Source organism: Oncorhynchus masou, chromosome 31 (genome assembly GCF_036934945.1).
Source record: "Oncorhynchus masou masou isolate Uvic2021 chromosome 31, UVic_Omas_1.1, whole genome shotgun sequence".
Lineage (NCBI taxonomy): Eukaryota > Metazoa > Chordata > Actinopteri > Salmoniformes > Salmonidae > Oncorhynchus > Oncorhynchus masou.
In genome coordinates this window covers 55,345,350-55,372,886 of record NC_088242.1, presented here as the reverse complement: position 1 = coordinate 55,372,886, position 27,537 = coordinate 55,345,350, and the positions used below count along the sequence as shown (strand labels likewise).

The 27,537-nt window shown below is 41.3% G+C and overlaps 1 protein-coding gene across 5 annotated transcripts in view; it reads left to right on the top strand.

Moving 5' to 3' along the window:
• Window positions 1-3,768: 3,768 nt before the first annotated feature.
• LOC135524141 (ankyrin repeat domain-containing protein 27-like) overlaps window positions 3,769-27,537 on the top strand; it is a 34,228-nt gene continuing 10,459 nt past the window's right edge. For 2 of the 5 annotated variants that reach the window (XM_064951358.1, XM_064951357.1), the window contains exons 1-14: window positions 3,769-3,907; window positions 10,941-11,063; window positions 17,815-17,925; window positions 18,354-18,510; window positions 18,657-18,811; window positions 21,069-21,128; window positions 22,010-22,063; window positions 22,200-22,265; window positions 22,365-22,441; window positions 22,774-22,895; window positions 24,899-24,977; window positions 25,177-25,315; window positions 26,153-26,245; window positions 26,896-27,020. In XM_064951358.1, coding sequence (XP_064807430.1) covers window positions 10,962-11,063; window positions 17,815-17,925; window positions 18,354-18,510; window positions 18,657-18,811; window positions 21,069-21,128; window positions 22,010-22,063; window positions 22,200-22,265; window positions 22,365-22,441; window positions 22,774-22,895; window positions 24,899-24,977; window positions 25,177-25,315; window positions 26,153-26,245; window positions 26,896-27,020 — 1,340 coding nt within the window. In that variant the 5' untranslated portion in view covers window positions 3,769-3,907; window positions 10,941-10,961. Of the gene's footprint in view, window positions 3,908-10,940; window positions 11,064-11,388; window positions 11,579-17,814; window positions 17,926-18,353; window positions 18,511-18,656; window positions 18,812-21,068; window positions 21,129-22,009; window positions 22,064-22,199; window positions 22,266-22,364; window positions 22,442-22,773; window positions 22,896-24,898; window positions 24,978-25,176; window positions 25,316-26,152; window positions 26,246-26,895; window positions 27,021-27,537 lie in introns of those variants that run through there. The other 3 variants (XM_064951361.1, XM_064951360.1, XM_064951359.1) reach the window with 2 other exon arrangements.

Below are 27,537 nucleotides of genomic sequence, written 5' to 3'. Positions count from 1 at the left end.
TCACATGGATAAAAATGTAGCTCTATAGGAGAAAGCCCTGCCTCCAGCTGTTTGCTATGAAATTCTAGGGACAATAATGAGGCCTGCGTCTTGTGACTGTAGCGTATGAGTAGGTTTTGTACGGTAGGAACAAATCAGGGAGAGAGGTAGGAGCAAGGCCATGTAATGCTTAGTTGGTTAGCAGTAAAACCTTGAAATCAGTCCTAGCCTTAACAGGAAGCCAGTGAAGAGAGGCTAGCACTGGAGTAATATGATCACATTTTTGGGTTCTGGTCAACATTTTTGCAGCCGTATTTAGCACTAACTGAAGTTTATTTAGGCTATCAGGATAGCCAGAAAATAGAGTATTGCAGTAGTCTAATCTAGTAGTTACAAATGCATGGATTAGCTTTTCTGCATAATTCTTTGCTAAAACGTTTCCGATTGCCTCCTGAGTGGCACAGTGGTCTAAGGCACTGCATCGCAGTGCTTGAGGCATCACTACAGACCTGGGTTTGATCCCAGGCTATGTCACATCTGGTCGTGACTGGGAGTCCCATAGGGCAGCACGCAGCGTCGTCCGAGTTAGGGGAGAGTTTGGCCGGGGGGTGCTTTACTTGGCTCATTGTGCTCTAGTGACTCCTTGTGGTGGGCGGAGGCGCCTGCAGGCTGACTTCGGTCATCAGTTGATCGGTTTTTCCTCCGACACATTGGTGCTGCTGGCTTCCGGGTCATCGGGCGGGTGTTAAGAAGCACGGTTTGGTGGGTCAAGTGTTGGAGGATGCATAACTCGACCTTCGCCTCTCCCAAGCCCGTTGGGGAGTTGCCGCGATGAGACAAGATCGTAATTGGATCGCAATTGGATATCACGAAATTGGGGAGAAAAATAAAATAAACACAATTTTTTTTCAGATTTTTGCAATGTTACGAAGATGTAAAAAAGAAGCCCTTAAAATATTCTTGATATGTTTGTTGGTTATGGTTAAATAAAAAATCCATGTTCTAGCATTGTGCCACAATGATGAGTATCCTTGTTTTAGATGTGAAATTCCACATATCTTGTGGAAAAATTACTTGTGTCATGCACAAAGTTGATGTCCTAACCGACTTGCCAAAACTATAGTTTGTTAACAAGAAATTTCTGGAATGGTTGAAAAACAAGTTTTAATGACTCCAACCTAAGTGTATGTAAACTTCCGACTTCAACTGTACATGAGAATGCTGTTTGTTGACTACAGCTCCGTGTTCAACACCATAGTGGCCTCAAAGCTCATCACTAAACTATGGGCCCTGGGAATAAACGCCTCCCCTGGATTTCCTGACGGGCTGCCCCCAAGTGGTAAGGGTAAGCAACAACTCATCTGCCACGCTAATCCTCAACACGGGGGCCCCTCAGGGGGTGTGTGCTTGGTGTGCTTAGTCCCCTCCTGTACTCCCTGTCCACCCACGACTGCATGGCCACGCACAACTCCAACACCATCCTTAAGTTTGCCAATGACACAACGGTGGTAGGCCTGATCACCGACAACAATGAAACAGCCTATAGGGAAGAGGTCTGAGACCTGGCAGTGTGGTGCAAGGAAGACAACCTCTCCCTCAACGTGGGCCAGAGAAAGGATCTAATTGTGGACTACAGGAAAAAGAGGGCCGAGCACACCCCCATTCACATCGACAAGACTGTAGTGGAGGGGGTCGAGAGCTTCAAGTTCCTTGGTGCACACATCACTAACAAATAATCATGGTCCAAACACACCAAGACAGTCATGAAGAGGGTACAACAACGCCTATTCCCTCTCAAGAGACTGAAAAGATTTGACATGGGTCCTCAGATCCTCAAAAGGTTTTACAGCTGCACCATCGAGAGCATCCTGACTGGTTGCATCACCACTTGGTATGGGAACTACTCGGCATCTGACTGCAAAGTGCTACAGAGGGTGGTGCATATGGCCCAGTACATCACTGGGGCCAAGCTTCGTGCCATCTAGGACCTCTATACCAGGCGATGTCAATAACACTGCTAAACAGTCAAATGGCTACCCTTACTATTTTAATTGAGCCCCTTTTCTACTCACTGTTTATTGTCGATGCATAGTCACTTTACCCCTACCTACATGTACATATTACCTCAATTACCTCAACTAACATTTAATAAAGATTTGAAAGAATTTGAAGTTGGGATAGCCTGAATGTTTTAAAGTATGTCTTGTAGCTTAATTGGCCAAAGAACAGATCCATTTTGAAAAGCTATATCTGTATTCCTATGGTTCTCATTTAAACCCATGTTAAGTTTTGCAAATTTAAAACAGTTATAGTTCATAAAGTACACATAGTATCAAAAATCGAGTCTGGACATTAGGCAGTTTGTTTCTTGTTAATAGCTTAAAACGCTTAAGCTCTCGAGTGGGCGAATAAATTATATATAGATATATAAAAAATGTATTTCACCTTTATTTAACCAGGTAGGCCAGTTGAGAACAAGTTCTCATTTACAACTGCGACCTGGCCAAGATAAAGCAAAGCAGTGCGACAAAAACAACAACACAGAGTTAAACACAAACAAACGTACAGTCAATAACACAGAATAATAATAATAGGACTATGTAAGAAATTTAGAGTTATATTTTGCTTTCCAAGCACACCTAATAATTTTTTTACGACCAGGAAGAATCCACTTGAACACCCCGCCAACTTCCTCCACATGCTGGCCTCTGACGTCACCTACTATGGAAATTACATTGATAACAGCATTGTCAGCAGTTAAATGCAATAAGAAAAAGAAAGGAGGCTGCTAAAGGGGAGAACAGCTCATAACAATGGCCAGAGCAGAGCAAATGGAATGGCATCAAACACCTGGAAACCATGTGTTTGATGTATTTGAATCCATTCCACCTAATCCGCTAATCATTACCATGAGCCCGTCCTCCCCAATTAAGGTGCCACCAACCTCCTGTGAATGTATTAATATAGTTTTTGAACACTATAATTTGTTGCCAAACACGATTGCTGTACTTTTAGTTTATGGTTGATACAGCTTGTTGGCCATTAGCCAATCTGTGTTTCACAATGAGATCAAGTGCCCCCAAAAACAGTTTTTTTAACCATCAATGAGGTTGCTGCACCTTCCACTATTCAGCTGCAAACTGCTCTAATTTGTTGGTAAAGATATGAAGACCCCACTACTGAGGAGACACGAAATTCCCCCATTGAACTTTGCCACACCCCACCTAAACAAAATGGGGAAATGTTATGTGGACCAGTTAATTAAGCAAAATCAGAGCTATTTTTGCAATACAGATCAGCGCTATGTTTACTGATGACCAAATTAAGCATTATCCCTTTAAAGGAGATGGTAGGAAAAAACATTTTGGAATGATGAAGTTCTGAGGAGAACTAGACAGTGCATTTTTTTTGTGGCCTACATGTTTGTTGTGGTATCACACTTAAATATAGATCACGTTCTGTAACAATAACTTCTGTATCTACCAAACAAATGCAACATTTCAAGCCATTACAATAGTCAGTGGTAGGGTGGGGGGGACAAACCACCTTGGACAATCTTATTCAATCAATTTATGGTGATCCAAATAGATTTCTCAGGGCAGTCATATATTATTTTAGGACCACATGTTGACTTGCCAAATACTGTAATTTGATTTCATACACTGCACGGTGGTGTCATCCTTTCCTTTGACGTTTTCACGAACCCTCAACACCAACCGACATGTTAGGACCTGAGGGATTGGTTTGCTGCGCCTGATTGGTTGACTAAACCAAATTAGCGATGTTTTCATCGTCATCAAGTTAGAGAGACCGGTAGTGCTGACAGCCAGGCAGGCATCAAATGGTAGACTTTCTTCTGTTTACACGGTCAGGCTTTTGAAGAAGTGCAATTTGCAATGCGATTCCGGAGCGTTTAGCAAATAAAGAGGTACGTTATGGACATAGCTATATTGTGTTTGTATGAATGTCCATCCAAGCCGACGTTGCTGTTGTTGTGATAGAAAACGTTAGCTAGCTAAAAGATGATCAGCTAATATAACGTTAGCTAGCTAAAGGCTATCCAATGTAAGAACACAAATATTTGGCATTGAAACCTCGACCCATGTAGATGCTGCAATCCATTTGCTATATATTGCTACGACTTTGAGTCGATCCGGGCAGCTGTTATGAATTTAAATTCTGTTTTGCTTGATTCCACTTTCAAAACAAGCATATGTTTGACATTGGTTGTCACTTACAGCTTATCACAGGAAATTGCTACCACGTTTCACAATTTTCGGGCAACCTTGTTTAGCCATTACCTGGAAGACCTCAACATGTGGCACTGTAGTATCCCTGGGGCACCTGGCCTATCCGTTGAGACTAGATGGAATACAGCTTTTGTCATTTTGGACTTTTTGTTGCAGGTTAGAATTTAACATAGCAGGTTATGAGAATTCGGCTATGGTTAGCTAAAAACAAACGACTTTTTACGTCAATTTAACAAAAGTTGTATTCTTTCTAGCCATGTCCAGTCTATCCACAGTGAGGTCTTGGGAAGACTAATAAGAACATAGGCCGAATGATCAATTGCACATGAGTGGGTGCAGAGCAACATGTGATTTGGGCTACTTACTTGTACATCCCAAAATGGTTGAGACCGACATGGAAGTTCGCCCAAGAATGCAGAAAAAAATTATATGTAGGGCCTGTCATGCTCTGTAGAATTAACTTGGCAATGGAAACTGACATACCGTTTACTCTATACTTGAATATCAAACCAAAGAATAGTAAAATAATACAGAGCTTGCAGATACAATTCAAACAGTGACCTTAATAAACCGTGAGAGTCTGATACTATTGGGAAGTTGTGGACAATTGTGTTAAAGATGTATACCTCCATATACTACAGTGCCTATATAATAGACCCGTTTTTAATTTAGTAGTATTGGCCAAGGAGTCTGTAGCCTATGTGTCAAAGGTCACCAGTCTGTCTTGAGAATTCCTAGACCATGAGGTCAGTAGTGTAACCTCTGTTACCCAGAAGTAAAATTCTCTTCTCTCATAAAAGTTTGTCACTTCCTGTTTTATTGCTGGGCGGAATGCAGTAGAGCTCGTCAGCTTGTAGTCCTAATAACCAGAAATGAGTTACCTCTGGTTCGTTCAGCCATTTCTATGGGGAAAGCAAGGCAGTTAACCCTCAATAACAACTGGCACAGATGGCGTCAATTTAAAGCAGCCCCCTGCACCTCTCTGATTCAGAGGGGTTAGGTTAAATGCGGAAGACACATTTAGGTTTAATGCATTGTTGTGCAACTGACTAGGTATCTCCCTTTCCCCCCCCAAAAAAACATATATATTTTTCTTTTAATTAATTTTTACAATACAGACAATTTTGACTTTGTGGCTGTGGAAACCAATTTCCACTAGATTATCATCTCCACCCAGGCTTGAAAATCACCAGTTCAACCACTGCCTTCGTCCAATCTTGATTTGTCCAAAAATCTGGAAATGTTGAATTGTAGTGTCCAATGGAAATGCGAGAGCGCATGGTGAGTGGATGTGTTGTTGTGAAAACGGCCTGGTTCAACTTCACTAAATTGTGTACGGTAAGTGTATCTTTTGTATTTGGAAGATTCTTTCTCACTTACGTGATAGGGTTTCCAAAACTGTATCGCTAGCGAGGATTAACCCCATCAGTCCCAGCAAAAATGGGCTCTTCATTTATCTGACTTTAATTTATCTACATGACCAGCCCATATATTTTGCCTCACAATTAAGTGTTTTGCCATTTTCTTTTCAGAGCAACCAGGGATACAAGTAGAACACAAAACAGTGTTATTTAAAAGCCTTTGATGAGCACAATTTAAGATGGTCATCCACAAAATTTGATTTGTGGGCACATAAAACGATATCCAGTTTTGGAATGTTATCCGTGGGATACCGAGCTAGTGATCAAAACTCTAAATTACATTATATCAATTGCAGTTATTTTATTATTCTGTTGGACAAGCACATGACATAGCCCTACTCTGCAATGTTGTTGGGAAAATGACTTTCCATGGAAACAACAGGATGGATGTTTTAGATGGTGATATTGGCTGTATTGAGGAATCAAAACGAGAGTCTGACTCTGTAAACATTGCCATGGCTTTGGCAGAGGAAATTCTGTTTTCTCCTATTTGTTTAAAGTGCAATTGAATTGGTAAGTTTGAAACCTTGTGTTTGAATTACAATGATTGTTTCTGCTCGTCCTGGAGTCTATCAGTATGTTCAGAGAGGAAGTGAGAGGCACAACTCGCCGATAATATATATTTTTTTTTTTTCATTGTTTCGCCCACCAAGCAAGGAGTTTTTGTCTGGAGGTCAATGTGTCGAATTTGTTCAACCAAAAAATGAATGGCTTATTTGCTAGTTAAGATTTATTTGATCTAATAGAAGTTTCATAATGTTTAAGTTGTTACGAGTGTACAGATATAAGTAGAACACTTGACAGTCTCAAGATAACCTTTGGTCATCAATATCAGATTGATGTACAGCTGGGGTGTCAAACTCATTCCATGGAGGGCTGACTGTATGCTGGTTTTTGTTATTTCCTATCGATGTGTGTCCAATTTAAAACCTAGACAACCAAGTAAGGGGAGTTCCTAACTAATTGTTGACCTTAATTGATCAATCAAGTACACGAGAGGAGCGAAAACCTGCAGACACTCATCCCACCGTGGATTCAGTTTGACCAAACAGGATGAAAGGCCCATTATCTTGAAGAGAACGGACATTTCTATTTATGCTCACAAAGGCCAGATCCCATCAGCAACCCACCCATTGTGAAATGCCTGCCTTGGCTTTCTTGAAGTGGAAAGTGTGCTGTAAGCTGTGGCGTTCACTCGTCACACGTGTGACGGAAGGTTACCCCCAAACAGGGCTGTTCAGACCCAGCTGACCGGTAACATGGTTAGATGGCACATTCTTCAGAGGTTCAGGCCAGCAGGCAGCATCCATCTGATACCAAGGAGGCAGCAGCACTGTGAGATGAGGGTGGAGGTGGAGCTGCTGCCTTCACGCTAAGACAGTTACTGCTTCACTATGAAGCCCAGTCATGAAGCCCATGGCATTATCATTCCTAGGATTTGTAAAGATGATGTTGATCTCAGTGTTTCAAGGCCTGTTTACGAGGCGCAATCACGTGAGTAGCCTGATGAACTGATCTTAGATGAGACTTAAATGGATTTCATACTCTTTTGTTCCCCATTTTGGGGATGATGCTCACATGTTTTTATGGTGTTTTCAATGGATTGATTGGAATCTTACATCAGTAGAACATGTAACGACACAGTGCCTCCCATATGACCTGGCTAAATCTCATATTTATAGGCATTGCGCTACACCTGCAAAAACATCTGCTAAATATGTGTATGTGACCAATAATATTTTATGAGATTATATTTTTGATTCAAAAGGAGATGAGGCTAACATCGGGACATTTATAACGTGACTCAACAAGCAGAGATGTAGAGCCCCCAAACTGGCAGAACGGGCTCAATACAGGCTGTAGGTCCTGAATTTTGTAATTTTATTTTTCTAATTTACTCGGTCGGGCTTCGACCCCTGGTATCATATAAACACACATACGCCATGGAAGAATGTATAAAATTACAGGTATTTAAACAGCTAAAAAGAATCTCTGCCTCATGAAAAAAATTTAAAATTGGCGGAAATGGTCTTTAAAACTGCAACATTTTCTCTCCGCCAACAAGATGGTTGTGAAGTGGGGATTTGTTACTACGCTGATAAATTACATTATCCATCCGGGACTTTTGTCACCTAGGACATCTGTGTGACCAGACCGTCTCAAATAATACTTGAGTACCCCTGATGCAGACAAGACAGTGCACACAAAATAGACCTAGCTTATTATATACAATTTGTTGTTTATGCACAACCATGTCGTCTACAAAGCTACCATCTGCACTAATAGCTGGGACAAAGCAGAGACCAACCAGACAAGACAATCTCCTCTCTCCTATTAGGCCGATTCAACCAGTAATGAGACTGACCTCGAAAGAAAAGTCATACCTCACTGTTATTTTTAAACATTTCATTTAACCAGGCAAGTCGGTTTAGAACAAATTATTTATGTTGACGGCCTACCGGGCAGAACAACCAATTTTTTTTTTTACCTTGTCAGTTTGGGGATTCGATCCAGCAACCTTTCTGTTACTGGCCCAACGCTCTAACCACTAGGCTACCTGCTGCTTTGTGGGTGACTGACTGCTTCATTGAAATTTGATGTCTGTTGCAAGGTCTCCCAGGCATGTCATACAGAGACAAAATCTAACGCCCCACGTTGGGGGATCATGCAATTATGTGGTGAACCAACTTTAAGTAATTTAATTTCCCGAAAACATTAACAAGCTCAGCTGAGAGGCAGCTGGCTGGTGAGGGAGGTGAAAAGTGACCCTGGAGAGAGAGAGAGACAATCTTCCTGTTGTTTCTGCTGTGGTTTAAGATGCCTCAGGAAAGAGGAGCGCGAGCTTCTGGACCTAGCTGCTCCCGTCTTTGCTTCTTTTGTCCTCTTCAAGTAGAGTAGGCCTAAGCCTTTGACCAAGCCAGAGCAGCCCATAGGGCAGGAGCAGGATCTCCTGTTTCTGTAGCTTGAGGAAGCTTGATGGACACCCACCACATTTTAATTGTTGCTAGGGTGCCAGTGAAAATGTTTGCTGGTCAGATTAGTTTCTGGTTCACAATGATTTCTTTTTTCAAACAGCAATGGGTATGCAAACCAGGTTTTCAAAAGGTTTGACGTCTTGGTTGAATCTTCGGGTTGTGCAGTTCAGTCATCGTGCGCTGTTTGAATCAACATTTCTAAAGGCTTTCCCAAAATACCTTCCCAATTAACTGTTGACTGCAAAGTAGGTCTACCTGGCAGAATGAAATCATGATTTGTATCAATCGCGGGGCATTTGTTTAGCAAACTATGCCATCACATGTAGCCTACACTGTACATTGTGCAGTACAAACAACAGTCTCTTGCTATAGGTGCGTAATTGAATTAAAGGTCAACTAAAGACCTCAAAAGTGGTCTCCTGATGTGGTTTAAGAATTGTTGTGGACTGAGAGCAACAAGTGAACTCGGAAATCTGGAAAAACAAAACACGGGCCTTACTGTGCTACTGACTGTTCAAAATCGCTAAATATTGTGCAAAAGTTGTATTTTTTTTGTTCTCCAAATAATCACTTTAAATATCATTTTTGTCAAGTTAAAATGTAATTTGTTTGTGCATGGAGGGAAGATCATTCTAGGAAAATGTAAAGGTAACATCCGCTTTCCCTGGCCTTTATTCTTTTGCCAGTAGCTTTCAGTTGGCACTGGACCGGTGTGCCACTTGCAAATTTACCTGGAATGTCAAGCCTTGCAGGGGCATGCTAATTTAAAAGTTGGCTAGTCATTATTAGTCTGGTTCTGTATGGATTGCAGGTACATTGTGGGGGACAAGTCAGGTCACTAAACATTTGTGCAACCAAATCACATGCCGGTGCCATCAACACAAGTCTGTCCTCTTGGCAGACACTATTGATATTGAAACCCCTCTTAGCCAACCAGCAGTTTAGTCCTAACCTACTTCATGTCAACAACTCTAATATGTGACCGACCGGCCTGGTTCAGTCTTATGTTGCGAAATGGTTTTTTACATTGGATGAAAGTAGAGACTCAGAGCTAGAAAATGGTATATCATACACTACAGTTGAGGAACAATGGGAAAGTAATTCTGCTTTGAAAGTTTTTGAGAAAATGTTTTTGAGAAAATGGCCATTGAATGTTTTGGTAAACCAACTGGAGAGCTCTTCTTTGTCTACACCCATTCAGCATAGTTCACGCCAAGTTAATGGCCATTAATTACAGACAATAGCTTACAATTGTGAGTGTGACGAAATAAAAGCAGGGCGTTCTACCTGAGGATTTTAGTACTTGGACACTCTCTCGTTGGCCTAACGTGATATCCTAATTTGACTTTGGTCCAGGCCATGTTCATCACATTACCGTCTGTGGTAGATTTTATTTGATGTAGTTTGTGTCTAAGTTTATTTGTCACATGCACATAATAAAGAAGATGTAGTGAACATGTTTTCATTAGGCTATAACTAGCAATGTAAATGGCTCTGAGATTCGAATAATATTACTACACAGCCAACGAACGTTAGCTAGCACATCTTGAAATGAAAACTACTTTTTGACAATTAGAAACCTATTATATCTGAAAGTGTAGCACGCTAGACTATCTTACCTGTATACATGGATGGATGCTTCTGTCACGGTTGCCATGGTTTTCCTTTCCCTTAGTTTGAAGATGTAATCCGGAGACAGGTGTTTTCTACAACAGCCTATGTGTTCTCTTTTCGACAATTTGCAATCAAACGGCAGAATTTTCTCCATCTCCTCAGCTATCATAATTTAATTCCACCGATTTTCAAAAGTTGGTCCTCCAGAAAGTGGAGAGCAACACTCAGCCAGTTCTACTACGTGATATTTTTCAAAAAAGCTGTGTTAGAAAGGATTACCTACACATACTGACCAGCTCACGTTACAGACAAAAGCTCGCTACTTGGCAGACCAATCATCTCTCGGCATATCTCAGCCAATCATGGCATGGCTAGCGGGAAGGTTCCAGTCTTTTTCCGGGGCTAAACCAACTAGGCTTGTATTTTAACAATTGTATTTACAGATGACATGTTTGTTATTAAGGCGCATGAAAGTTCACATGTTCCAGAAGACTTTTCTGACGAAAAAATCATTTTGATAAAAAATAAAAACGTTTACGTTCAAATGGCTCTCCTGTGAAGTAGTGACACGTGACATACGCCTAGTTTCCTGAAACGAGTCCCTTTTGGAGCAACATGAATGCATGTTTTGTCAGCTGAATTTCCTTGTATGGAACCCTTCCCTCCCACTACATATTTACTCTCTCCTCTCTTCCTCCCAGGAGCCAGAGATCCAGTTCCTTATGGCTCTGTATGATGAGAACCTCCAGAACAACCCTTTTTATCTGGCGCTGGAGAAGCAGCGTCCCGACCTGTGCAGCAGAGTGGCAGAGCTCCATGGCATCGTGAGTGACTGACAGCTATGGCTGTGGGGCCATATAGTGCTCAGCTCAGCCTTTTACATTATGTAGAGTGGGCTCCAAAATTACTGGCATCCCTGACTGGCAAAGCACAAACAATACTTAGAAAAAATATAAACAATATAATTGTGAGAAATACTGTACTTTATTAATGTTTCAATGGAACCCACCAAAATCATAAAATTATTTAATACAAAATCAATTGAACCAAAATCAAGGTTTCATAATTATTGGCACTCCTCATTTAGTACTTAGTGCAATCACCTGTGCAAGGATAACAGCATGGTCTTTTCCTGTAATGTTTGACAAGGTTAAGGAACACATTTGGAGGGATTTTGGACCATTCCTCTATGCAGATCCTTTCAAGAGCCTTCACATTCTTGGGTTTGTGCTTATCAACTGCCCTCTTCAACTCGATAGGATTGAGGTCCGGCGACTGAGATGGCCATGGCAGAACATTGATGTTGTTGTCACAGAACCATTTCTGTGTGGATCTTGAGGTATGTTTCGGGTCATTGTCTTGTTGGAAAGTCCACCTACGGCCAAGTTCCAGCCTTCTGCCAGAGGCAACCAGATTTTCAGCCAAAATTGCCTGATACTTGGTAGAGTTCATTATGCCATCAATCTTAACTAGTGCCCCTGGACCTCTTGAATTAAAACAGCCCCAAAACATCCCTGACCCCCCCTCCATATTTCACCATGAGTATGAGGTGCCTCTCCTTGTATGCATCTCTGTTGCGACGCCAAACATGCCGACGCTGTATCTGACCAAAATGTTCAATTTTGGTCTCATCTGACCAGAGCACCTTCTTCCAGTCATAATTTAAATGACGTTTGGCAAACTCCAAGCTCTTGTGTCTGTGTCGTGGGGTCATTCAGTGCTTTCTTCTGGCAACCCTTCCAAAGAGCCTGTGCTTTTTCAAACCTGGTGACCCCAAGACGCCACCAAGGCCTGCAATTCTTTCAGTGATTCTTCGTTATTTTGTTGCTTCTCTCACCATCCTCCTCCCTATCCTGGGGGGCAAAATGGATTTGCCCGTGAGGTTTTCAACTGTTCCATATCTTTAGATTTTTTTAAATAATTGCCCTGATAGTGCTCAGTGGTATATTCAATCGTTTGTGGATCTTGTAGCCATTTCCAGATTTATGAAGGTCTGTGACCCTCTGTCTCTTTTTAACTGCTCGTTCTTTTGTTTTCTTCGTGGTGTTGGATGACAGAGGGATATTGCATGTGTGTTACCTCATTTTTATACCCTAGTGAAACAGGAATTGATGTAATGGCTCAATATAGTTCCTTAAGTCTTAGATGAACTTAAATAAGTGGAATTTAATTTGGTTTAATTTTGCTAGATGTTATTTACAATCATCTTTAAGAGTGCCATTAATTGTGAAACCTTGATTTGGAGGACATAGATTTTTAATATAATCAATAAATTATTTTGGTTGGTTCCAATGAAACATTAATAAAGTACAGTATTTCTCACATGTTGCTATTGAGTTTATCTCCATAATTAGATTGTTTATATTTTTTAAGTATTGTTTGTGCATTGCCAGTCAGGGGTGCCAGTAATTTTGGAGCCTACTTTATGTATTAGAGACTAGGCTCAGTAGAATAGTAGCTTGTTCAGGCAAGCAGTGGTGTTGTGGCAGGTGGAGTGGAGCCCCACCAGTATCTAGGAAATGTGCATGCAATTCTGTTATTTCACGTCACAACAATATATCATATCAGTAAATAAATTTATTCATGCCCTCAGTGACATGAATAAACATGAACCCAACATCATGCACTGTTAGCACATCTTCAAGCTAGGTAGCTTAGCTCGCTGAAACATGTCGACTAGCTTAGCTATCTCCTAGCAAATAATTGTCAAACTTAGCGTTATGAAGGAAATGTAGAGAAACTCTTGGTTGGGCGGTATACTGTATTTCAAAATATCATCAGTATGAGTTTCCAATGCAATTTTAGTGTTGGTTATAAATTTTAATATTAGTACTTAGAAATACAACAACAAAAAACTTTTATAGATACCTGCAGTCAACTTGTGCACTAGGTAATAGATAAAGCAGTTTATGTTCATAATTTTGCCTGTTAATAAGAAATAATCTACGCTTACTAGTTTCCCAAAACAGCTGTTTGAGCCAGTTACGTGTGTTTGTTTACAAAGAGCAACTTAAGTGAGGTGATCAAGTTACAGTTGTATGAAATTCACTACTAATGTTTGCCAGCTATACAGCACCAGTCAACAGTTTGGATATGCCTACTCATTCTGGTGTGTTCTTTATTTTTCACTATTTTCTACATTGTAGAATAATAGTGAAGACATCAAAACTATGAAATACCACACATGGAATCATGTCTTAAACAAATCAAAATATTTTATTTGCGATTCTTCAAAGTAGCTACCCTTTGCCTTGATGACAGCTATGCACACTCTTGGCATTCTCTCAACCAGTTTCATGAGGAATGCTTTTCCAACAGTCTTGAAGAAGTTCCCACATATACTGAGCACTTGTTGGCTGCTTTTCCTTCACTCTGCTATCCAACTCATCCCAAACTATCTCAATTGGGTTGAGGATGGGTAATTGTGGAGGCCAGGTCATCTGATGAAGCACTCAAATAACCCTTACACAGCCTGGAGGAGTGTTGGGTCGTTGTCCTGTAGAAAAACAAACGATAGTCCCACTAAGCGCAAACCAGATGAGATGGTATATCGCTGTGGTAGCCATGCTGGTTAAGTGTTGTGGTTTTAGACGTGTTTTAATATGTTTTATGTACACACTTTATTTGAATATTTATGAAATGCATATTGTTATATTTGGTAGCACTTATTTGTTTTCCCTCGACTCCAACCCCATTCCATGCGTTGGAACGGATATGGGTATGGCTAGGTTTACATAAGGGTGCAATTGATTTATTTTTACTCACAAAAGCTCTGACGAAGGCTGTGAGGCTGATACGTAAAGCTTGTTAAAGGGCAGTGATACTATCGAGCAGTGTGTGGGGTTTATTTTTTTCCCTCTTTTTTTTCATACTATAAAATAATGCCACAAACATTTTTAAATGTAGATGTTCCAAAGGTCAGTGGGTGCCGTAGAAGCCAGGAGATGATAAATGTGTTTTGTTAACTGCCGGTCTCACGGTAATTGACCGTTAATTATTTTCTTGACAATCTCCGGCTGACAATGTTGTGATCGCCACAGCCCTATCTACTGCTCAGATTCTTTTAAATCATGACTTAAAAAACATAATCCTTTGCAACATTAACCTGTTAAAAACAGTTATTTCGCAAGGAGGGTTGTAAAGTAGGCTAATATGCCCAATACATTATCACTGCAGATTGGCAGGGCAATTCAAGCACAGCCAATGTTTTTTTCAGACCATTTTGAAATGTTAGGAATATGATCACACGTATAACAGATCATTTGTTGTATTACTTTTGAGGCACAGCTGAGTGAGCATAATAATTAGCTTTTTATTTTACTGGACCGATGGACTGCATCTGATGTTAAGTTTGTACTTAGCAGCCCTTAGCTGTGGTATATTGGCCATGTACAACACCCTCTCTGGCCTTATTGCTTATTGCTGTGTCTGGAAAATGTATATAGTATTGACGTGACTTTAATTAATGTGATGACTGTTATTTAACATATCAACTATGTTTAATTGTTACCGGATTGAATTAATCATATAACCATTAACTCATTAGGAATTTGGGGCACAACGTAAGAAGTTGTTTAGTGTTACCAACGCCCAAGTTCAACTCTAAAAGATATCTAAACTCAGCAAAAAAAAGAAACGTCTTCTCACTGTCAACTGCGTTTATTTTCAGCAAACTGAACGTGTGTAAATACTTGTATGAACATAAGGGCTGTCCATTTTTAAAATAACATCAAATTGATCAAAAATAGTGTTCATTTTGTAAATGACTATTCTAGCTAGAAATTGCTGATTTTTTTGTTTTTATGGATGTCTACATAGGTGTACAGAGGCCCATTATCAGCAACCATCACTCCTGTGTTCCAATGGCACATTGTGTTAGCTAATCCATGTTTATCATTTTAAAAGGCTAATTGACCATTAAAAAAACCTTTTGCAAATATGTTAGCACAGCTAAGAACTACTGTTCTGATTTTTAAAGAAGAAATAAAACTGGCTTTTTAGACTAGGTTGAGTATCTAGAGCATCAGCATTTGTGGATTTGATTACAGGCTCAAAATGGCCAGAAACAAATAACTTTCTTCTGAAACTCGTCAGTCTATTCTTGTTCTAAGAAATGAAGGCTATTCCATGCGAGAAATTTCCAAGAAACTGAAGATCTTGTACAACGCAGTGTACTACTCCCTTCACAGAACAGCGCAAACTGTCTCTAACCAGAATAGAATCAAATCAAATGTAAGAAGGGCTATATAAATACATCAGCTGATATCTCAAAGTGCTGTACAGAAACCCAGCCTAAAACCCCAAACAGCAAGCAATGCAGGTGTAGAAGCATGGTGGCTAGGAAAAACTCCCTAGAAAGGACAACCTAGGAAGAAACCTAAAGAGAAACCAGGCTATGAGGGGTGGCCAGTCCTCTTCTGGCTGTGCTGGGTGGAGATTATAACAGAATATTAAATAGTACCCGCAAAACACCCGTCTCAACAGTGAAGAGGCAACTCCGGGATGCTGGCCTTCTAGGCAGATTTCCCTTGTCCAGTGTCTGTGTTTTGACCATCTTAATCTTCTTTTAATTGGCCATTCTGAGATGAGGCTTTTTCTTTGCAACTCTGTCTAGATGGCCAGTATCCCGGAGTCGCCTCTTCACTGTTGATGTTGAGACTGGTGTTTTGCAGGTACTATTTAATGAAGCTGCCAGTTGAGGACTTATGAGGTGTCTGTTTGTCAAACTAGACACTCTAATGTACTTGTCCTCTCTAGTGGACTGACAAGATATGATGGCTTGTTGCACATATGGAAAAGGAGGTGTGGAAAATGGAGAGAGGGGGAAAAGGGACATTTATCGTACATTTGGAAACAACGCTCACATATACCTTACACACAAGTTGCCACCCTTTTGGGTAAGTAATGCAATGTATTTATGTGTAGGTGGCTTTGTTCGTCATCTCTGTTGAAACCAATCAATCTTTGTATGGGGAATGGCTCGATTAGTGGACAACCAGAGCCTTACACCCGAGATCACAAGGTCCTTCTTCATAGTTCATAGTCTTGGTCTTGTGTTCAAATAGAACAGATCTTCAGATGCACCAATGGTTGTCTGAGATGGGATTTTTTTTCCCTTCCCACCTTGTCTTTAGTCAAAGTTCTAGGACCACTTTTACATGCCCAGCTGCAGACTGGCAATGCTAAGGTCTAGTCTTTATCTTCACCTTGTGTGGAGTTTCCAGTTTCTAACCATTTCAACGTGTGGACCACGCTCTCACATCTTTTAGTGCACTCTTCACGTTTGCTGGTCTGCATGTTAATTCTTAGCGAGTCCTTTTAAGCACTCTTGCCGAAAAGTGCGGTTCCATCACACTGACAGGCTCTTCTGACCTCATTCAGTGTGTGGTTTAGTTTTCATGTCCTTTGCACATGAACTATGTTCTCGTTAGAAAACTGAAATCACATTCCTATCTTAACAAAAAAATTGAATTGTTCTTCATATTTCCTACACAATGTAAAGGATGTAAATTTGAAGAGCTTTCACACTGTGTATGTCAAGTTACAGTATTTGTGTTATACTGTTTTTAATGACATCACAAAATGAAAAACAATTTGACATGATTATTCTTTAGATCCCCACTGACCATTCCTATCTTTAGAAATATTGTTCCAATATTCACTTTTTGACATTTAGGGGTTTTGGGTTCTCAGCTGCATAAGATTTACGTGGGAGAGCGGGGGGTCGGGCTATTTGCCAAGCTGATTGGAGGCCTTGGAGTCATGACAGTATGGAAGCTGAAGCCTAACTGTTGTTGTTGATTAGTTTACTCCAATTATGGGAGGGGTGGTAGGGTTAGGGGAAAATAATAAAGGAAAATATTTTTGGTGAAAAAATAAGTGCCTTCCTGGCACTATGGCTGCTGAATTAAGTGCATCTACCTCCAATAGAACAAAACTAATAAAATATAATTGGAGTGCAAGGCTTTATAATTGTTCTTTTTACAGAGATGTTTGGTGATCGACTAAGAAAGCCTTGGAAATCAACCAATTGATCGCAATCGACGGGTTGGTGACCACTGGCCTAGGCCTATACGTTCTTTCCCAGACTCATGAATAGAACGTTTTGAGCGTAGCATAAGGTAACCAGTCCATCCAGTATGCATAATAAGATGGTACACACTCAATGGTGATTACTATAATTAATTTAATTTGGGAGTATAGGCCAGACTAATTATGTACCAAAGACGGTGTTAGATGAATGTGTATATTTCTCCATTTACAGTGTTTCGAATCATGTCAGATTTTTTTCCCTCTGGTATTAAATGCTTTAAAAGAGAAGCAAAGAGTTTGTGTTGACACTACGGTCATGGGTATTGGATTGCAATGTGGGCACTGGGCAGTAGGCCATATCATAAAGAAATCAAGGCTACTTCCTGGGGCGAAGTAGCAATGTCACAGTAAGATCAGATGCTTTTTATTGGAGAAACTTTACCAATGAAACCATTGATAAATCCATTCTTAGAGTCACGAGAAACATGTTTTTTTTTTTTTTAATTTAAAACCTTGATGATGGTCATATTACTGTGCCCCCAGGTTTTGGTGCCGTGCCGTGGAAGTCTAACCCTTGGGGCGTACACAGCAGCCCAGTTTGAAACCTACGTTTTACAGCCCTCTGGAGAGGGATATCAGACTGTAGATGGGAAGGTAAGTTCCATGAGACCAGTACCACGGCATATGGAAACGCCAGTCTCGATCCAGGCTGTATCACACCCGGCCGTGATTGGGAGTACCATAGGGCGGCACACAATTGGCCCAGTGTCGGCCGGGGTAGGCCGTCATTGTAAATAAGAATTTGTTCTTAACTGACTTGCCTAGTTAAATAAAGGTCAAATTGAAAAAAGTATTAGCCATCTCTTGATTCTACAGTTGTTACACTGAGAAATTGTATGCTAGTGTACTAATGTCCTCTTCCTCTATTTAAACATGGTAAAATATGTGTTGAATCATTGGTTTTCTACACCAAAACATCAGACTATTTCATATTCTCTGGCCTAACTGTATCTCTTTGGTTGATTCTACTCTGCTATAACGGAGGATATTGGGGGTCTGCTCCTCCTCTTCCTCTCTGATAGGAACTGACCATCCAGGACAGCCAGGTCAGACTGGGCGCAGGGTTCCAGGCCCCAGCCAACGTGCCCATCCTGTTTGAGGAGACTTTTTACAATGAGAAGGAGCAGAGCTACAGCATCCTCTGTATCGCCAGGCCCATCGACACAGACCAAAGCCCAGGTACTGCTCTCCTCCAGAAGCCGTGAAAGTCTATTTAAGTGGGTGTGCGATTTTAGTTGATGTTGAACCAGATACAAACAGCCTACAGCCACCATCTCACTCTCACCTTCTCTCTCACTCTCACCTTTCTTGTCTCCCTCTCTCAGTGGAGGTGACCCCCAGCCCAGGACTGTACTGTCTGAAGAATGTGGAGGATGTCCGGGAGTTTCTGGGCCGCCATGCGGAGAAACTGGACAAGTTCATAAGCAGCTTCTGCCATTCCTTTAAAGAGCAGGAAAGGAAGGGACTGCGACACCACATTGTAAGCACCGTGCCTAATCCTGATGGACAGTACTAGCTAGCTAGCAATTTCACAAGGGTCGGGTAAAACCATTTCCATGCATGATAACCTACACTGAGTGTACAAAACATAAGGAACGCCTGCTTTTTCCATGACGTAGACTGACCAGGTGATATCTCTTGCTGATGTGACCTGTTAAATCCACTCCAATCAGTTTATATGAAGGGGAGGAGAATGATTCTAGAAGGATTTTTAAGCCTTGAGACATGGATTGTGGATGTGTGCCATTCAGAGGGGGAATGGGTGAGACAAAATATTTAAGTGCCTTTGAATGGGCTATTGTAGTAGGTGTCAGGCGCGCCCGTTTGTCAAGAACTGCAAAGAGGCTAAAATTTGGCCGCAAGTAGAACTTTTAGCAAGACAATAACCGCAAGCACAAATCAAAATCCACAAATAAATGGTTTGACCACAAAATCAACATTTTGCAACACATAGCACAGTCTCAGGACTTGAACCCCATTGAAAATCTGTAGTTTGAATTGAAGAAGGCAGTCCATAAGTGCAGATGAAGGATATCAACAATCTGGAACAATTCTGTTTAAAGGACTAAGATCACTCCCAATGTGTTCTCAAATTATATTAGTCACATGCACTGAGTACAACCGGTGTAGACCTTACAGTGAAATGCTTACTTACGAGCCCCTAAACAACGTGCAGTTAAAAAAAATATGAATAAGAGAGAAGTAACAAGTAATTAAAGAGCAGCAGTAAAAAATAAAGACTATATGTACAGCATCAATGTGCGGGGGCACCGGTTAGTTGAGGTTGTATGTACATGTAGGTAGAGTTAATTAAAGTGACTGCATAGATGACAACCGAGAGTGGCAGTGGTGTGGAGGGGCAATGTGAATAGTCTGGGTTGCCATTTGACTAGATGTTCAGGAGTCGTATGGCTTTGGGGTAGAAGCTGTTTAGAAGCCTCTTGGACCTAGACTTGGCGCTCTGGTTCCCGCTTGCCGTATGGTAGCAGAGAGAACAGTCTATGACTAGGGTGACTAGGGTGCAGTCTTTGACAATTCTTAGGGAATAGGTTTTGTCGTGCCCAATTCACAACTGTCATGGTGTGCTTGGACCATGTTAGTTTGATGTGGACACCAAGGAACTTGAAGCTTTCAACCTGCTCCACTGCAGCCCCGTCGATGAGAATGGGGGTGTGTTCAGGCCTCTGTCCCCTAGTCCACAATCACCCTCTTTGTCTTGATCACGTTGAGGGAGAGGTTGTTGTCCTGGCACCATGCAGCCAGGTCTCTGAGCTCCTCCCTATAGCCTGTCTCGTTGTTGTCTGTGATCAGGCATACCGCTGTTGTGTCATCGGCAAATTTAATGATGGTGTTAGAGTTGTGCCTGGCCGTGCAGTCATGAGTGAACAGGGAGTACAGGAGGGGGCTGAGCACTCACCCCTGAGGGGCCCCTGTGTTGAGGATCAGCATGGCGGGTGAGTTGGTTCCTACCCTTACCACCTGGGGGCGGCCCGTCAGGAAGTCCAGGATCCAGTTGCAGAGGGAGGTATATTGTCCCAGGGTCCTTAGCTTATTGATGAGCTTTGAGGGTACTATGGTGTTGAACGCTGAGCTGTAGTCAATGAATAGCATTCTCACATAGGTGTTCCTTTTGTCCAGGTGGGAAAGGACAGTGTGTAATGCAATAGAGACTGCATTTTGTGGATCTGTTGGGGCAACATACAAATTGGAGTGGGCCAAGGGTTTCTGGGATGATGGTGTTGATGTGAGCCATGACCAGCCTTTCAAAGCACATTATGGCTATAGACGTGAGTGCTACGGATCGGTAGTCATTTAGGCAGGTTACCTTAGTGTTCTTGGGCACAGGCACTATGGTGGTCTGCTTAAAGCATGTTGGTATTACAAACTCGCACAGGGAGAGGTTGCAAATGTCAGTGAAGACATGAAACAGTTTAGATAAAGGCTCAGTGGAGTTATCCTTGCAAGGTAAAATATTGAAAACAAGGGTGCCAATAATTTAGACCCCTATTTTTATTACTTCTTAAACAAAAATGTTTTCTCTGACCAATTGTGAATAATTACATGTAAAAAAAAAAAAATGGGAGCATACAATATAGCTCAGTATTTGTAAATTACATTTTTTCTGTTTGCTCAGCTTTATCAATGGTGCCAATAATTTTGGACCGGACTCTATGCGAAATATAATATTTATTCTGCTGTGACCACTGCTCTAACCTGTGACTGTCCTTTCCCCTCAGGACTCAGTGAATGCCCTTTATACTAAATGTCTTCAGTGCCTGTTGAGAGACTCAAGCCTGGTAAGTACTGTAGGAACATGACTGTTAGATTGTCGGGTTGCCAACTATTTTTCAAACAAGGTAGCTGTTGGTTGCTCCATTTGTCGCTAAAAGTCATTAGATGAGGTTATGAAGTAATAGCGATGTCATAATGTTATTTTGCGCATAAAAAATAACATACTTATGCTGTCCCTCAGTCTCTCATGCAATGCAAAATTCTCCAAAGCAAAAATTAATAGAATGTTTGAAGGAGAACAAAAAGGAATAAATTAATTTGTTTTTAAAAAAATAAAATGTTTTGTTTAAATGTATGATAGCTAACTTATTTAGAATGCTTATTTTTTTTGCATTAAAAAAATATTATTTATGCTGGAGAGCTCTATCATTTAACAATAAGGAACAATTTAATAAATTAATTTCTCTCGCTGCAGCAGCAGAGAGGGAGTCGAGAGGCTAGAGTGGAGAGAGACGCGAGAGATTTGGCGGAAGGTGCACACGTGCAGCAGCAGTTGGTAGAGAGGTAGCAGTGCTCAGAGCAGCACAGCTAGGCTCAGCCAAGTGGGCACACACTCACACAAATAGGGAAGTCACTAAATCAACCAAAAGTTGCTGGGGTAGCCTTGAATAGTAGCTAAACGTGTTGCTATACTCTTTAACCAATAAAAGTTGCTGGAGGGGTCTGAAAACTCGCTAAATCTAGTGACAAAGTTGCTAAGTTGGCAACACTGCCTGATTATCTACATATCTCGAGTCATGTTCAGTAGGTCACACTGTAGCAATGTTTTTTTAAATGTTTCTTATTGGACAAGTTCAGGTTTTCCATTTCTACGTGCCTACTGGACCACGACCCAGTTGTCTTTCCTGAGATATGAATCGGATTGGTTATACCTCCTGTTTTTCAGAAAGTGCTGGCCAAACAGGAGCTCCAGATGACTCTCCTTAAACAAGCGGTGGAAGTAAGAGAGATTTCCGTCTATTGTGTTGTATTGAACATTTGAAAACTGCCCCACGGAGTAGTTGTGTGACGCTATAATGCTTCATGTGTTTTTATGAGATGTTGTCAGTATACATATTTTCTGTTTTATCTTTCAGATGTATATACATCATGGTATCCATGATTTAATATTTAACTTTGTGGGAACTCTTGAAGCCAGCCAGGTCTGTACAGTATTTGATATTACTGTCAGTCTTTTTATAGCCTCAGAATCACCATGCGGTAAAGGTTAATGTCCATGTTAACTATCACTGTTTCAACAGGATTCTGCCTTCAACAAAACCACCAGAGGTCTGCAGGACCTGCAGCAGAAAGACTTGGGGTTCAAATCTGAATTTAGGTTGGTCGCCTTTATGCTGACAGTCCAAAGTAACCATGTGCAGACATCGCATTATACATGCTGGACGAGAAACTTTGCAAGTCTGCATACAACACAAACAAGGGGCCACACCACCATATCGCTCATATACCACTTCTAATACAAACTGATCATCATATTGAATAGGTCTGATATGAGACCCTGTTCCGTTGTGTCTATAGACTATAGGAGTATGTTTGCCTGTCTCATCAGTATCAATATCACCTAGCCATTCACTACTATAACCTGTAGTGTGTTCCTGAATCCTACTATAGTATCAATACCCAGTTGTATTTCCCTATTACCAAATACAGTATAAATATACCCCGGGCCAAGAGAGAGCTGAGCCAGTTGAACCACTGCACCTCTCCTCTACACAAGCTGCTCTGCCTCAGAAAGGTGGGACTCGCCATCATGCAGTCCCCCAGCAGCTCAGGTATACCATCTGTCTGTCTCTTGTCTCGTCTGCATTTCATGTCACATCGGCAGAAGTTTACACAGTGTTGTTGTGTCACAAAACAGCACCGTTGACACTGGAACGTAAATGTGCCTTAAAATGGATTCTGGACTGTTTGTTATGGTACTATAGATGCAGTAAAGAGATCAAAGAAACTCAACCATGGGGCGGCAGGTAGCCTAGTGGTTAGGGCGTTGGCCCAGTCACGTTCCCCGGTGGGCCGTCATTGTAAATAAGAATTTGTTCTTAACTGACTTGCCTAGTTACATTTTTTAAATTTATTTCACCTTTTATTTAACCAGGTAGGCAAGTTGAGAATAAGTTCTCATTTACAATTAAGATCTGGCCAGGATAAAGCAAAGCAGTTCGACACATACAACGACAGTTACACATGGAGTAAAACAAACATACAGTCAATAATACAGTATAAACAAGTCTATATACGATGTGAGCAAATGAGGTGAGATAAGGGAGGTAAAGGCAAAAAAGGCCATGGTGGCAAAGTAAATACAATATAGCAAGTAAAACACTGGAATGGTAGATTTGCAGTGGAAGAATGTGCAAAGTAGAAATAAAAATAATGGGGTGCAAAGGAGCAAAATAAATAAATAAATTAAATACAGTAGGGAAATGGGTAGTTGTTTGGGCTGAAATATAGGTGGGCTATGTACAGGTGCAGTAATCTGTGAGCTGCTCTGACAGTTGGCGCTTAAAGCTAGTGAGGGAGATAAGTGTTTCCAGTTTCAAATAAAGGTTTAAAAAACCAAAACAGTGGAAATGCCATGGAAACGTGTGGGGGAAAGATCCCGAATCTCCTCATTGCCCCTCAGCAAAATTAGCCTACATTTAGGCTATTGTTTATATGTATATTTCACACTGTGTTGAGGTAAAACTCTGAGTAATGCTCGTATGGATGTCAACCCCAATACAATTTCATGTTATTGTCACCAATCAACTTCAATCCAGTTAAAAACGACTGTCTACCACTGCCCATTTCTCCACGCTAGCTATGCAACCAGCTTATAAGAACGTGAGTTAGCATTTAGGAGTCACTTTTTCGAAGCCTGAAAAGCGGCTACTTCTAAATGTTATGCATCGAAGCAGCCAATTATATTTTAATCAGACTGTAGTAACCGCATTGTGGGCCTGTTACAATACATAAATCATTACGGATTGCCACTTTTGTTAGATCAGATTTGTTGGTTGTGTGCCAATCCGCCGTCCCTTTTCTCCCCCCCCCCCCAATGGTCTGTGTTCCACTGACTTCTTTACCACATCTCTGCAGATCTGGAAGGTCATGCTTCGGCCTCTGGAGTCAAATATAATTTTAGCTTTCATCCAGAAAGTTACAGGTAGAAATGTTACATGTGCACAATGGCTGATTTACCAATGTTTTATGATGACATTAAGTTACTATAAGTAGCTTACAAGGCTGGTCACTGTAACCGCCCAAGTCAGGGTGTGTAGGAAAGTTGACTGAATTCTGCACAGTCCCACCTAATGTCCTCCATTCCTCAATTTCTGTTCACTCCCTGCCTGGTAATATAATTAACTCTGTACTTACGCATAACAATGTCCTGACTCTTAGGGCCTAATGTGTTTGTCCAGTTTGTTTTGGAAATAAAACCTTGTTGGCCACATGACAACCCTTACCCTGTCTCTGTGGCGTGGTGTGATCCACTCGTAATTTCTGTTGGCCAAACAGCCAATTTACCAATTTAAATCCTAAACGACAAGGAAAGAGGCAGATTGTCTGTCTCACAGAGGTTAGACAGACTGTGTGGGCATTTCACAGGTAAAGCAACGCTCATGTGTTTGTAGGATGAAGCGGTTTTGATGTATTCGTTTTAAAGAGCCTTATCTCTCTAGTCTACTGTGTGCCCCCGGCCATAAACCTCAGTCACATTGACAGGTTACAGTTACCGAAGGAACCACCGTAATTGAATTCTTCCTTTCATTTCCCTTTTTTCCTTCACATGCAGTGAGCATTGAGGCCGTATGTGCAGATGATCTTCTCTCTGTCATTCTGTACTTACTTGTGAAGACTGAGATCCCCAATTGGTGAGGAAGATGTTCAGCCGAAAACCTTCAACCTACTAATACCACTGACCATGGAATGACTTGATTTACTTCAAGTAAACTAGTTGAATGAATGAATTACTAAAGTGACCTAGTAATTAAACCGAGCCATTGATTGATTCATTAACTAGTAAATCATGTATTAAAAGCCAGTGTTGTGTTTTAACTAATACTCTTCCAGGATGGCCAACCTGAGCTACATCAAGAACTTCCATTTCTGTAGCTCCACCAAGGACGAGCTGAGCTACTGGCTGACGTCGTTTGAGGCCGCCGTCGAGTTCATCAGCCAGGGCAACCTCAACCTGAGCCAGGAACGAAAGGTGACAGTGCATTACAGTACAGTATAGTCGTACTCGCGCAGTAAGAGCTCACACAGTCATCAGCTAGGTCAACTTCCTGAGCCAGAGACAAATGGTGAGCACAACAAAGTACAGTAGCACTCACACAGGGTGGCTCCTTCCTTACGTTACACTACACTGAGTGTACAAAACTTTTAATATTGATTTGCACCCTCCTTTTTTGTCCTCAGAACAGCCTCAATTGGTTGTGGCATAGACTCTTCCCACAGTTGTGTCAAGTTGGCTGGATGTCATTTGAGTGATGAACCGTTCTTGATACACACAGGAAACTGTTGAGTGTGAAAAACCCAGCAGCGTTGCAGTTCTTGACGCAAACTGGTGCGCCTATTCAAAGGCACTTAAATCTTTTGTCTTGCCAATCCACCCTTTGAATGGCACACATACACAATCCATGTCTCAATTGTCTGAAGGCTTAAAAATCCTTCTTTAACCTGTCTGCTCCCCTTCATATACACTGATTTTAACAAGTGACATCAATAAGGGATCATAGCTTTCACCTGGATTCACCTGGTCGGTCTGTCATGGAAAGAGCAGGTGTTCTTAATGTTTTTGTTCACTCGGTGTACCTGGGCCCTGGCTAGCTTGACTTGGCTCAGTGTTGTGAAAATGGCTTTATACACCACCAGCACATACGACATTGTTGTAGCTGATATCCTATACAAGCGCTGTTGACTTAGATACACCACTTTATCACTGCTATACCTGTCATAACAGGCCACAGTAGTGAGCGAACTTGACCGAAATGAGTGAGGGGAAAAAGTCCTGTGTGCAGAGTAAGTGACTGTCTGTTGTTTGCAGGGCTCAGGGGAACTGAACGACAAGGTGCGTTTCACACAGAAAATAAACCTGCTCTGTCAGAACGATGCTACCCCCATCAACTGTCTGTTTGAGGTGAGAACATGACCAAGTTTTAGGGGGGAGGAAAGCTTTACTCTGTGTTGGGGAGTAGTGAACTACATGTTGTAAATGAGTAATTTATCTACATTTTGCAGTAGTTTGTTGGTAGTTGAACTCAATTCTAATCTTGGTAGTGGTTTCTGTCGTTAATAGCTACATCACTACATGGCAAAAAAGTTAACTACACACGGCTTTTTTTGCAAAAATATAAGAAAATATGAGGGCATCAGACCTGCCTAATTGTCACTTGAAACAGTTTTTGTGTTTAGTAGGCTAAATTACAGTCTGTTAACACCTGACCCCAGAGTGACCTGTTCTTGCAATTTGTAGTCTGTGACATTTTTCAAAGTGGCTTTCGTTCCTTAGGGGTAGCTTTAGTGTAGCGTTAACTTCTAGTGTGAAGTTATTGGTAGCTTGGTAAACTATGATTTCAGAGTAGCTTCCCCAGCACTGACTGGGCATCATGGTCTATTGGCTAGATGGATACCTTACTTCATTAAACATTTTAATTTGTTCACATGAAAACATTGTTTAACCAACTTTCTTTGGGTTTAAAAGAATCAATTATCCGTATGATTTTTTCCCCCTCTTTTTTTTAACTGATTGTGTGTGTCTGTGTGTGTGTCTGTGTGTGTGTCCTGTAGCACATAGCCAACGGTAACGAAGCGGAGGTCAAGCGTGTGTTGAGTGAAAACGAAAGCGATGAGGACGGGGTGAAGATGTGTCACCCCCTTTGCTCCTGTGATCACTGTGAGCTCCGGGTCTCTGGGTGAGCACACACGCACGCTATACCACACACAGGTTTGTTATGACGGGGCGGCAGGTAGCCTAGCAATTAGAGCGTTGGGACAGTAACTGAAAGGTTGCTTGTTCGAATACCCGAGCCGGCAAGTTGGGAAAATCTGCCGTTCTGCCTTGTTGACATCATGAACGCCTCCTCCCCCCGTTCAGCTGGAACGTGGCGCATGGATTGCAAAAATATTCTTAGAAATATTTAACCTCCACACATTAACAAGTCCAATAGCTCAAATGAAAGATAAACACCTTGTTCATCTACCCAGCAAGTCAGATTTCTAAAATGTTTTACGGCGAAAACATAGCACATATGTATGTCAAACCACCACAAAGACACAGACGATATGTAGCCATTTTGTCAAACAAAAGATGCAATCACAAACGCAGGATTAAAAGAAAAATAATTCACTAACCTTTTGAAAATCTTCATCAGATGACAGTAATAGGACATGTTACACAGTACATTTGTTTTTTTCAATAATATGCCATTT